The 12003-nt window shown below is 38.8% G+C and overlaps 1 protein-coding gene across 1 annotated transcript in view; it reads left to right on the forward strand.

Moving 5' to 3' along the window:
* Positions 1–12003, forward strand: part of NELL1 (neural EGFL like 1) — a 266056-nt gene that overhangs the window by 149901 nt on the left and 104152 nt on the right. The window contains exon 13 of the mRNA XM_042837211.1: positions 9186–9308. Coding sequence (XP_042693145.1) covers positions 9186–9308 — 123 coding nt within the window. The remainder of the gene's footprint in view (positions 1–9185; positions 9309–12003) is intronic.

A 12003-nucleotide genomic window follows, 5' to 3' on the forward strand; every position in this document is an offset into this window, starting at 1 on the left:
AACAGGAAACTGTCAGACAAATCTCATTGATTCTCTCTGAATACCAGTTTGGGAATGCAAATCTCATTATATTGTTACACCAGTTTCTAGATGGTTCTAGGCAGGCTGGCTTAACAGACTAAATCAACATAAAACAGTAACAGTGTTAAAAATAAAAAGACAAACAGTGCATAAGCATAGATTTGATTAGTATTGTATTTAGTAAGCTTGATTTTTGGATAGCAAAATGTGACCAAAATCTAATTCTGTGCCAGGGAAAAAAAGGGAAGAATTTTAATTTATTACTTTAACGTAAACATTCAAGAGGTGTTATTCAGACAGCAAATATGTGAACGTTCAAAATTTTATATTCAAATTAAATCTCACTATTTCTTCCTAATTACCCAGGAGTAGCATATGTCTACTCTTTTAGAATGCAGTCTAAATAATTTGGCATTAAACACCAGAAGCTGTTCATTGTGTCTTAAATCACAATAGCGTTTTAGTTTCCTATTAAAAGAACTGCAAAGCAGATATTTCTGGCAGTACTTTGTATATTTAACTGCTCATGAGGATTAAATTGCAGTCTATCCTTATGCTAAGGAAATGGGACTTCTCTGTTCTTAGAATGGCTTAGTTTGGGTGGGACTTTGAAGATCACCTCGTTCGAACCGTTCTGCCATGTCAGGATGGCCAGCCATTAGATGAGGCTGACTGGGATCCCATCCAACCTAGTCTTGAATACTTTCAGGGATGGGGCACCCACAGCCTCTCTGGGCAGCCTATTGCAGCGTCTCCCCACTGTCTTGAGCAAACAATTTCTCTCTAAGGTCTAACCTAAAATCTTTTTTTAATTATAAAGCCATCCACCTCTTGTCCTATCACTATCATACTGTGCAGAAAGTCAGTCCCTCTCCTGCTTGTAAGCGCCTTTCAAGTGCTGGAGGGCTGTAATGAGATCTCCCCGCAATCAAACTAAACAAGCCCAATTCCCTCAACCTTTCTTCACAGGAGAGGTGCTCCAGCCCTCTAATCATCTTTGCAGTCTTACTCTGGATGCTTTCCAACAGCTTCACATCCTTCCTTGTGTATAGACTTGTACACATTCAGTTATGAGGTGGTCTTGGAGTCGCTATCCTCTTACACTGGGAAGGATTTTGCTACTTCAAATCTCGCTTAGAAGATCAGGGATATGAAGAAACCCTTGTTCTTCACATCCCTCTCCAAGTTCAATTCCATCTGCACCTTGACTTTCCTGAGTCCATCCCTGCACATCTGGAACAGCATGCCTCTATATTTTTCCCAGGCCACCCATCCCTGCTTCCTTTTCCTTTTTACCCTCGGTTTGACCAGCAGATCTTTGCTCAGCCATGATGGTTTGTTGCTTCATTTGCCTGATTTCTTACTCTGGAAAATGGAGAGCTCTAGCAAAAAGGTATCAAAAAGGTATCTTTTGAGTACTGCCAGCTCTGTACTTTTCCCTTGTTCCTAAGGATAGTTTCCCAGGGATCGCATCCAACAGTTCGCTAAACAGCCTGAAGCTCGCTCTCCTGTAGGTCAAGGCCTGACTCTGCTCCTTGCCAGGCCCATATTCCTTGAGACTGTCAATTCGACCAGGGCATGGTTGCTGCAGCCCAGGCTGCATTCAATCAATCTTAACCACTTTTACAATCTCTTTCACGTTAGTGAGCACCAGGTCCAGCAACACTTCACTTTTGGTGGGTCTGTCTAGTACCTGAATCAGAAAGTGGTTTTCTCAATGGACTTCAGGGGTCTCCTGGACTGCTTGCAGCTCTCAGTACTTTTTCCAGCAGATATCTGGTGGTTGAAATCCTTAACCAGGATGAGAGCCTGAAGGTGTTATGCCTCTTGAAGCTGGAGCAAGAATGTCTCAACTACAGGCTCACCTGGCCTGCAGTAGATTCCAACCACCAGATGTCCTCTGTGGGCCCAGTCCCTGATTTTAACCTAGAAATTCATGAATGTTTCTCAGAGGCAGCTCTCTGCACTCTATCCACTTCTTAATGTAGAGGGCAACTCTGGGCCAGAATTCTTTTGCCCGTATGATCTAGGTGAATGCAATCAGCAGCCACCAGACCAGGCACTGAGTAATCTGCCCCATGGTTGATAAAGCCAAAATTCCCGAAAGGGCACCAGCCTCTCAGCCACGGATTTATCAGATGGGTTTTCCTGCTTCTCTCAGTATCCCTCGCTACCAGTGAGGGGAGAGAAGAAAACTCCATCTGTACTCCAGCTAACAATCAACTAACCATCCCAGTGATCTGAAATCCCTTTTGATAGCTCTCAGGGCTTCTCTCAGCAACTTTGTGGCTGCTCACAAGTAGGTGAAAATACAGATTTGTTTAGAATTGTCTGTGTTCGCTATTGTCTTTTACCAGCTTACCATCCACAAGGTAATTTCTTGTACATAACCTGTTTGATGTATGCATCTCATTCCTAACTGCCTTTATTTTCTTGGAGAGTCTTCCCAGGTGCACAGAGTAAAGTTTCTTTTTATCCAGCCTATTTCAAAGGTATCCTTTTTGTTTCATCAGAATTTCCTGTGAGCCGAAATCCCGATGCTGTGAAGTCCATGATATTTCTTAAATTCTATTTTTTATCTGTCATTTTTAAAGCGTTAATAATTAAATAGACATTTGAGTCTTCACGTCATGCAGCAGAGCTTTGTTTGTTCTTTTAAAAGTATTCAGGGAGGTGGCATTCTCCTTTCACAGTTTTAAAATACCATTGGCTTAAGTGTAGCCAGACAGCTGCTTAATTTTACATGAGATCATGTATTCTATACAAGTGGTCTCTGTATTAATAAAAAATGGCAGAATTTGATGACCTTGCTGTTCTTGAAGTGAGTTGTCTCTCTGTTATACAACCCAGAAGCAGTTGTCCTCTCTCACAATTTAGAGGTCAACGTAGATTTCCTTTCAATGTTGTAAAAGTAAGAATAAATAGAAATAGTCAGAATCTTTTCACAATGTTTTCCAAAGATGAATGCTTTCTATTAAGTGTGAAGGCTTTGGGTAACTAATGGAAGGAAATCCTTACAATAAGAAAATTGTTCCCATCTTCTGAGCCAATTTAAATTGAGGCCTTCTCGTGTAATGAGAATTGAAAGCAGCTCTGGTGAAGGACCATTCTATGGGATGTGTCTCCAGTAATTGCATTCCAGTGCCTGTCCTTTTTTGAAGAACATTCTTATCTAATAATAAAAAAAAAAAAAAAGTCAGCACACTTGTGAAAAAATAAACCCTAAATCAAATATCTTTTTTCGAATAGGCTTTTGAACTCTGTAAGGGGAAGCTATCCCGATGTTACAATTACCTGTGACTCTTGTCTAAAAGGTGCTTAGCTTTGCTGTGTCTATATATTTTCAAACGTGGTTCTAATTTTCTGCTAAAGACTTGGACAAATAGTATAACAAGTATAACAACCCAACTACTTGATTTTTTTTCCCAAGTACGTACAGAGAGAAAAAAGAGAAAACTGAATGAAAGTCTACCTTTAGAGCCCATACAAACCCAGTAAGCCTACTGGTGGTGTCTCTTTCAGCAAGGGAAAACAGAAGAATCCTAAGAATTAGAAAGTATGCATTTTTTAAAAATATACACACAAAATGTTATCTTCCTCTTGTGTCATTATAAAAATAATTTATTACAAATATCTTTCCAGTAAAAAAAGTGGATGATATTTATAATGTTCCAAACTTCAAGAGTATGGCAGTAATCCATTTTTTACTACTGACAGTTCTGATGCTGGCTGTCATAACTGCCTAGAACCTTTCACAAGCACTGCATTTCAGATGCACACAAATGAAGAAAAATTGTATTTACCTGTAACTGTTTATTTAGAAATTATCACTCATCTGTATTTACAAATGCATGCTGAATCTCATTTTTGCTCTGTATGTGCTCTGAATTATTTTTGTGTGATTGTTTGTACTCCACATACAATTTTGCAGTGTGGTTTGGATGGCTTTCTGCAGAATTCAGTACTTCAGGCAGCCTAAATCTTTGTGCAGTGCTCTGCCTCCCCATCATGCTCCCTATTGCATTCTTCTACTTCACTGCTGCCCAGAACAGAGAGCTGTTTTTGAGCTAATGCTTAAGAGAATAGCCATGTGTAAGCCTCAGTAAGATCAGGCTAGAGAAATGCATATACAGAATATTTTGCAGGAAAACAGGTGCCTGAATGTTGACTTCTTTGGTGTTTGAACATACTTATTTATACTTCACACTGAAGAGACTGCCTGTCAATAGGGTTGCATATTAATGGAACGTGCACTTATTTGAGGTATGCAAAACACAGGCTGCTGCATCTTGTAGGTGCTTTACCTTTATTAGCCTCAATACGTACCTATGTTTTGAAGAAAGTTGAAGATCTGTTAAGCGAATGGCTTTGCAGCTGAATTGCATCGTGATGGATCATTCTGCCTTGGCTGAAGGTGTAGCTAATGGAGCTATTGAAGAGGTGTGATCTTTTGTAGCAAATACTTTGTGGATGGATGCAGAGTTTGGATGCATTTTCAATCTCCCTCTCACTCAGAAATTAGTTACCTGTCGCCTTTTGCATGCTTGCACAATAAACATTGGTTGCAGATGTTGGAGTGGTGTGCTGCTTGCTTCAGCAGAGTCAGTCTGTCTTGTCCACGTGCCCAAGTGCAGGGGGATGCAGGGTGGTCCAACTCTCTCTGTGGCAGTTGGGTAATTGTGCTTATTTTAGCTGTTTCCTATGTATCTGTGCTACTGAGTCTTTAACAGGAAACAGTCTGTTTTCCCATTGCACTCTACCTAGTTTCTTCTTTGGGATTTCAGGAGAAAGGAGGTATTGTTTGTGCCCTAGTGTCAGTGTGCAAACAGACTAGCCTATTTTTAATATAAGGCATTTTCTGCTATTTGTAGGATGCATTGCTGTGTCCTAAAATAAGATATTTAACTAATGCCTGCTTGAAACTACTTTCTGGGGAATTAAATTCGTTTTTTTTTTCTTTTTCTTAATGTGATTGTTACCTTTGTAATGCCTTGTAATATTGAAACAAATTCTGTCAGACTGCTCCCAGGTATTCCGTTCATTAAGATAAGCTTATTTTATTAGGTTGCCTGTGAACAAAGCAAAGATAGCTACAGTACTTATCTTTAACCACTGTATGCACTACCATGCAGCACAACCTGTATATGAGCATCAGTATCCCCAGATTCATGGTGGACTTCAGCTCAAACAGAAGCAATTCCAGGTTGCCTGAGGCAAGTAGATAACCAGGATTATCTAGATTGTGATGTAGATTGTTTTAAAGATATTCTTCAAAACAAGCACTGCTTAACATATCCATGGTGTACAGTTGGAATAGTAGCATGGTTAGGATGGTTCTTTACAGGTGTTATAGTTGGAAAGCTTATTACAGTGAAAAAGAAACAATCAAGGAAGAAATACCTGTATTTATAGTACCTCCAAAAAGGAGGGATCTCTAGAAAGAGATCCTTCCCCAGTGCTAGTCAGCCCTTAAATAGGGTCTAGGAGAGGTGGAGTCTTCTGGTCACACAGGTGAATTGCCTTCTCCTGTGCTCCCAGGGCTGACCTAGTCCTTGCCTCAGGTGATCAGTCAGGGGTTCAGGCTGTGGCTCAACAGTTCCTATACACGCAGAGCATACTCACACTTGATACCTGTCTTGATTCTGTGGTCACAGAACAAAGGCGACGGAGGGATTGTGAAAAAGATTATTAATTTCTTACCAATGGTCTTTCAAGTGCTTTTGGAGACAAATGGCCATTCTCAGATAAAACCTGAGTAAGGAATGAGCTTTTTAGTAATTGCTTCTTAAACTGGTGTGCTTAAAGTAGGAACTCAGATGTTGGAGAAGTCTGTGAAAGCTTTGAGAAATTCAGCCAAGTCTTTACCCAGAAGAAAAATACCAGGCTTAAATATGTAGTTTGTGTCACTGTGGTTGTAGCTAAGTGGCTAGGAAGCAAGAATATGACCTGAAGCTTGAGACACAATGCGTTCTTTCATACCTTCTTTCTATTTGTAGGAAAGAAATACTAAGCGGAAAGTAAACTAGCAGTTGGTATTTGATATCTTAAACTAGCAGTTGGTATTTGATCTCTTTTTTTTTAACTGTAGAATATTGATACCCTTTAATTTTCTGTAAGATCTTTAGCTTCTGAGGACTTCAGAAGAATGGTAAATACTAAAACAGGTGTAGAATCTGGAAACATTCTCATTTTAGAGAGAAACTGAGTCACAAAAAAACAAATGATCCTCTAGCAAATGATCCAAAAACTCTGGTGGCAACAACCAAACACTTGAGTAACAGAAATTGTAATACAGAAGAAAAATTTGCAGAGATTTTGTAGATAAATCATCAGTGAGCAAGGAATTATAATTGTAACTGTTCTTCTGAAATGGTACCTGTTTCTTGAGATGAATATTAGTAATCCAGTGGAAAGTGGTTTTTCTTTTGTTTTCTGGGAACTGCCACCTCCAATAGCATCCTTCTCAGAAAGGCTCCCAGCTCTGTCTTTGATCACAATCCCCTTTTGTGCTGTGTAGTAATAACAAAAGTCACATGGAGATGGATAAACTCAGTCAGACTTTATGACACTGCCATTCCTGAGCTGTCATTCCATGGCACTGTGTTTACATATACACAGATCTATGCATACATATGTATATATAAAAAATTAAAAATGAGATGGATTTTTTTCTTTGCTCATTTTCAGCTGAAAGTGAAGTTGTTAAGACGTGGCCTCAAGATTTTTTCCCAGCTCTCTCCCTTGTTCTTATGGAATGATACAGTCTGTGACTCTTTGCATTTGTTTTCCAGTGTCCTTTCCTTCCAGTCTATCTATTTAGGTGGTTTCAACCATAACTTTAAAGCAGAAGTACGTTCTTCCTGATTGGCACTTGAATGGGAGACTTTGAAAGTGATGTGTGAAAGTGATGTTCTTTGCAAATTACTTGTAATCTCTTTTGAGTTTAAACAAAGCACGAGCTGACCTTCAACACACACTTCCCACTGTGGATACCAAGAGGATGAGGGAGAATGAAACAAAAAATAACTCACTACTGACAGACTCCTAAGGACTTGTCCCATTTGGAATAAAAGATTTTTGTAAGTTGACAGAAAATCAAAGCTTTCTCATTCTTATTAACACTGTAGCATCATGATCTATAGACATCTTTACACCAGGGAAAATTTTGTTTAAAGTTCCCGTAATTGCAACCAAACTGCTGCTGTGAAATCTTGGGATTCCTCATGCAGAGGAGATTCTCTTGATATTTCTTATGCTGAGGGCAGATTCCCAGGGTCCACTTTTCAAACTTAGTTGCTGACTCTTCAAGGTTTTATCTGCTTAGAAAAACTGACCTCTGTTTAATATTTCCAGGATTTCTACATCTGCAGGAGAAGTAAATAGAATGACTTACATTGTCGTAGTCCTCAAAAAAGCATGGCAGAGCATAACCTCTTTTGTGTTCTGGCAAAACACAAAAATTACCACTGGGAAATCTGTTGTTTGTATTTGAAGTGCTGAGAAGGTAATCAACTAATTCTGGCAATTATTTCAGTAGGAATTGTCTGTGTACATGAGCCTGTGACAAAGGCCCTCTCATTGTAGCTTGAATACAACACAGTACACCTGCAGACTAATAACAATAATGAATAAAAGTAGTAAGAGGAGGGAGAAAGCCTGGAGAAAGGCTTTCATTTTAAAAGAAAGAATCATTCAGTTTCACTTGCCGGCGAAGCACTTCCTTGAAGGGTAGCTTGATGATCTTTGCATCTGATGCAGCCATTTGAGCACCATGAGACCACAGCAGGAAGAAGGGATGAAGGAGAGAACAAACAGCCCATGAGGAAGGCTAACGGTTCTGAATGTCTAAGGCATTCCAATGAAAATTGGAAAGAAGCTGAAGTCAATTACTAAGCTGAGCTGGGGATCAACATAAACTAACAAGTATAAATGTAGACCTGAAGTTATCAGCAAAAGCCAGACACATGTGAGTGTGTGCATATGAGTGCTTGTTACTAAAAGCAAAGAGAGAGCAAAAGATATCTTGCTTTGATGCTCGTTAGAAGAAAATGATGGCAACCCATACCATTTGGTATCAATGGAGGGGCTCTTCTGAAGGATTACTTCAGAGTATGTAACAATGAATAATTTTATAGGCATCAGCTCTCTGTACTTTATAGAAGTCTGAACTGAGCCTGTAGTCCTTTGAACACTCTTTATTTACTAGTATTACCAAAGTTTATCTTTGATTCCAGAAAGCCTCTGGAACCTGACTGTACCTCTTAGTAGAAGGGTGATAGTCTGGTTACTGCATTTGCATGAATGAAGACTACCAAGAAGGATGCCAAACTCTGATTTTTGTTTAAGTCTAATATTTTAAATCCTTTACGTGGCTCTCAGAAATATTTCTGCATTTTCTTGATTCCACTGAACAAAATGGTAAGTCTACCAGCTCAGAAGAGTAAAATATTTGGGTTTTCTTTCTGCAGTCTAACTGTGTGAAGGAAACCTCTAGTAATTAGAGGATGAAGCAAGAAACTTCAGGGTCACACAGCTCAGCACTTCTAATTGATGCTTTTCTACAATAAAATACATCACAAGAGAAAAATGCAGGAGCTGCAGTGAGTTAGGCCCAGTGACAGCAGTTAGAATTGCTAGATGAAAGCAAAATATGGAAGTCTGTTTGGGGTCCAGTGGTAGGAATAGTTATCTAAAAGGATAAAATGTTATTACATTTTATTAAATAAAGACCCTACTCAGCAGATATTAGAGCAAGTGGTTGTGAAGACTGAACTGTGTGTTTTCGCTGTTGTTTTTAAGAGTATTGATAGGATCCCCTCTCCTGAGTTTTCTGGTCTTATATTTATGCTTATTTCTGTTGGTGATAGGCAATGAGATAAGGGTTAGTCTTCATAACAGATATTATTCTATGATAGCTTTCTACATAGGTTTTTGTCTTAGCAATACTTTGCATCCTCACTGATTCTTTTTTCCTGTTTTTGAACCTAAACAATCACCATGCAGATGTTGTTGAATCTTGTAATGAAAGCACACCCATCACTGACTGCCAGACCAAACTCCCAGTAATCAGCTGCTGTGGCACCCTTCTTATTCCACTTGGTTTTAAGATGCCGCGTCTTCAAGCTGAAAAGCTCACTGTCTCTTGTTCTTTTTTTCCCTTGTAGAGCATGATGAGTGTGGCAGTGGGCAGCACAGCTGTGATGAGAATGCAATCTGTACCAACACTGTCAGGGGACATAGCTGCACTTGCAAACCTGGATATGTGGGGAATGGGACCATCTGCCGAGGTAAGTCTGCTATTCTAGAAGCATTGTAAAAGTGGCATACTCTATTAATATTTTCTGACAGTCACCTACATTCTGTTAACTTGTGATGATGTCTGGATTCTGTCAATAATTCACTGTTAGATTCATCATATGGCAACTGGAATGCACATAGAGATTATGGGAATTGACTTGTGCACAGCTTTTCAGCAAGGAGTTATTTCTGGAATGCTAGGAGTAAAGGACTTTTACTGTCATTCTACACTGTCATTTGAGTTAGGTATTGTATAACCAAGATGTTATAATTTTGTATAACCAAGATGTTACAATCGCAATACAATCAATGAGAGTAAGGCAAAGCAGACAACGATCACAAAAGAGAATAAGTGGAAGAGCTTACCCTTGGGTTGAGCTCACCAGAAGATACCAAAGAGGGGATCTCCAGAAGAGATCCTTCCCCTCTGGTAGCCAGCTCTTAAATAGGTCCAGGAGGGGTGGAGCCAGGCTGCACCCCTTCCGGCAGCACAGGTGAATTGCCTTCACCTGTGCTCTTCTGGCTGACTCAAGGCTCACCTCAGGTGATTAATCAGAGGTTCAGGCCGTGACTCAGCAGTTCCCATACAGGTATCTTTCTGATTTTAAGTGATATTAGCTGTTTATTAATGTCACATCTAGTCTTTAAATTTTAATCAGATGCCTTTTATATTAGAATAATCATCTCTTCTAATATCATATTGCTGCACTTTGTCTACTCTCACATCAGAGTAGGGCTTTTTTTTTTTTGTTCTTTACATTTGAACACTTATTTTGAAGCTTTCTCTCTTATGTTAGCAAGAAATATCTGGAGTTGGCTATGCTTTCTATGAAGTAGGTCAGCTTTTTAGAAAGGTTTTTTATTTCTGTGGAGGACAAGCAATGGTGTATTTAAAGGCAGGGGTGTGACTGTTAACCAGCTGGCTTGGTGAGGGCTCTGTCATGGAGGTACTACTCAGTTCTACCTCTTATGTATTTATGAATTGTCTTGTTGCATAAAAAGCTGTTTTTGCCTTGCCTGGGGTTTTCTGACTTTCTAAACTAAATTGCAATAATTGAAAACTAACTTTTTTTTTTTGAAATGATAGCTATTGAAATTGACAAAGTAGTCTGTTGTGAACTTCCAAGGAATTCTTTAAAGAAGTAGGACTGATATCATTCTTGCTACAAGCTAAAGTTCTTCACTAAGATTGGCCTGTTGGCCACAGAATTAGCATATACCATCTGATTGCTTTTTGACTTGACTTTTTTTGAGATTCTTCATCTGCACAAAGGATAATGCTATATTCAGTACCGAAAGATGTTTTGCAGTGTTTTAAGAAGCATTACAGAAACAATATGAAAACGGTGGCCAAGTTAAACCTCCTGTTTTTATTGAAGTTCAGGAGGTGATACTGGGGAGATGCTGTACTGTATTACAGTGAATGTAAATTACGGCATAGACAAAGAGTTTCATGGAAGTCTCTGTGAATAGCCTGGCTGTGTTTCACTGTTTTTGTTGTTGTTGTTGTTGCTTTTCTGATGTTAATACAATGTAAATCTTTAATGGTATTTCTTTGAAGCAGGAATGCTTGGAGTAGCTCACAAACCATCTTTTCACACTGATGATCTTTGGGCACCTAGTACTGGGTTAAAAGTACTGGCCAAAAACTCTAACTCTCATTGCATATTTATTAGTCCAGTAACGTTCAAGTAACTAAATATTCTAGTAATGAGATTACACTTGAGAAATGCAGAGATGTTTTCATCCTCAAAATTTGTTGAAAGCTGAGTTGTGGTTAGACATATGTATTTAAAATGCCTTGAATTGCACAGGTGAAGGTACTTAGGGTTACTTGTTTGAGATAAATGTACATGGAAATAGAGAAAACAAAGTGATTCTTACATTCTGACTACGAAGCGTGAACTGAGGGGAAAAGTGGAGATGGTAGGAAAGCATCTTGCACTCTAATAATTACTGTATTCACTAGGGCTGAGAATTATCATTTGCTACATGGAATAGCCATTACTGCAAGTCAGATGATACTAGAATGTTGCAGTGTGTTAGCAAATAGTGCAGCGTGCCACATCAAGAAGTGGTCTGAGTTTCTCAGCCTGTGGTTCTGTGGTCACTTGAGGTTTTTACAATTTGGGTAGCTAAATGGAGAGGCATTCACATTTTACACATTAATGGTAACATGTAATTTGGCTAAAAAAAAAAAAAAAAAAAAAAAAAAGGGCAGAAAAAGCAGAATTATTATCAGTTTCCAGACACACTGGTCGGCTTACAGTTCTACACTTGGCACAGGAAAAAAGTTGTGTACTTGTCAGGACAACTATCCATAACTTAGGTTGTCTTTGAGCAATTCTGGAGCTTCATTTTCAGGCAGCGTAACTTGGAAAAGAAGTATATGTAAGCCAAGGTAATAAGTTTGATATAATACCATCTGAAGCTGACAAACCTTCTCCTTGAGTCACCTATAAGTGTTTTATATTTACATGTTATAGATGTTTGCATGCACAAAACATTTGTCTCAACTCCTACTGAAGTAACGTCTCTCCAGTTCTGTAATTAATATTGTCCATAAGTAGAAAAATAATTTTATGATCAGAGAGCAATACTGACTTTTGTCTGATTGTACAATATATTTCAACCTTATCTTCGCAATGTCATAAATTCAGAGTAACGTTGCTTTTTTACTTTAGT

The sequence above is a fragment of the Centrocercus urophasianus genome, unplaced genomic scaffold (genome assembly GCF_019232065.1).
Source record: "Centrocercus urophasianus isolate 14NV4802_14NV808 unplaced genomic scaffold, USGS_Curo_1.0 seq_7, whole genome shotgun sequence".
Lineage (NCBI taxonomy): Eukaryota > Metazoa > Chordata > Aves > Galliformes > Phasianidae > Centrocercus > Centrocercus urophasianus.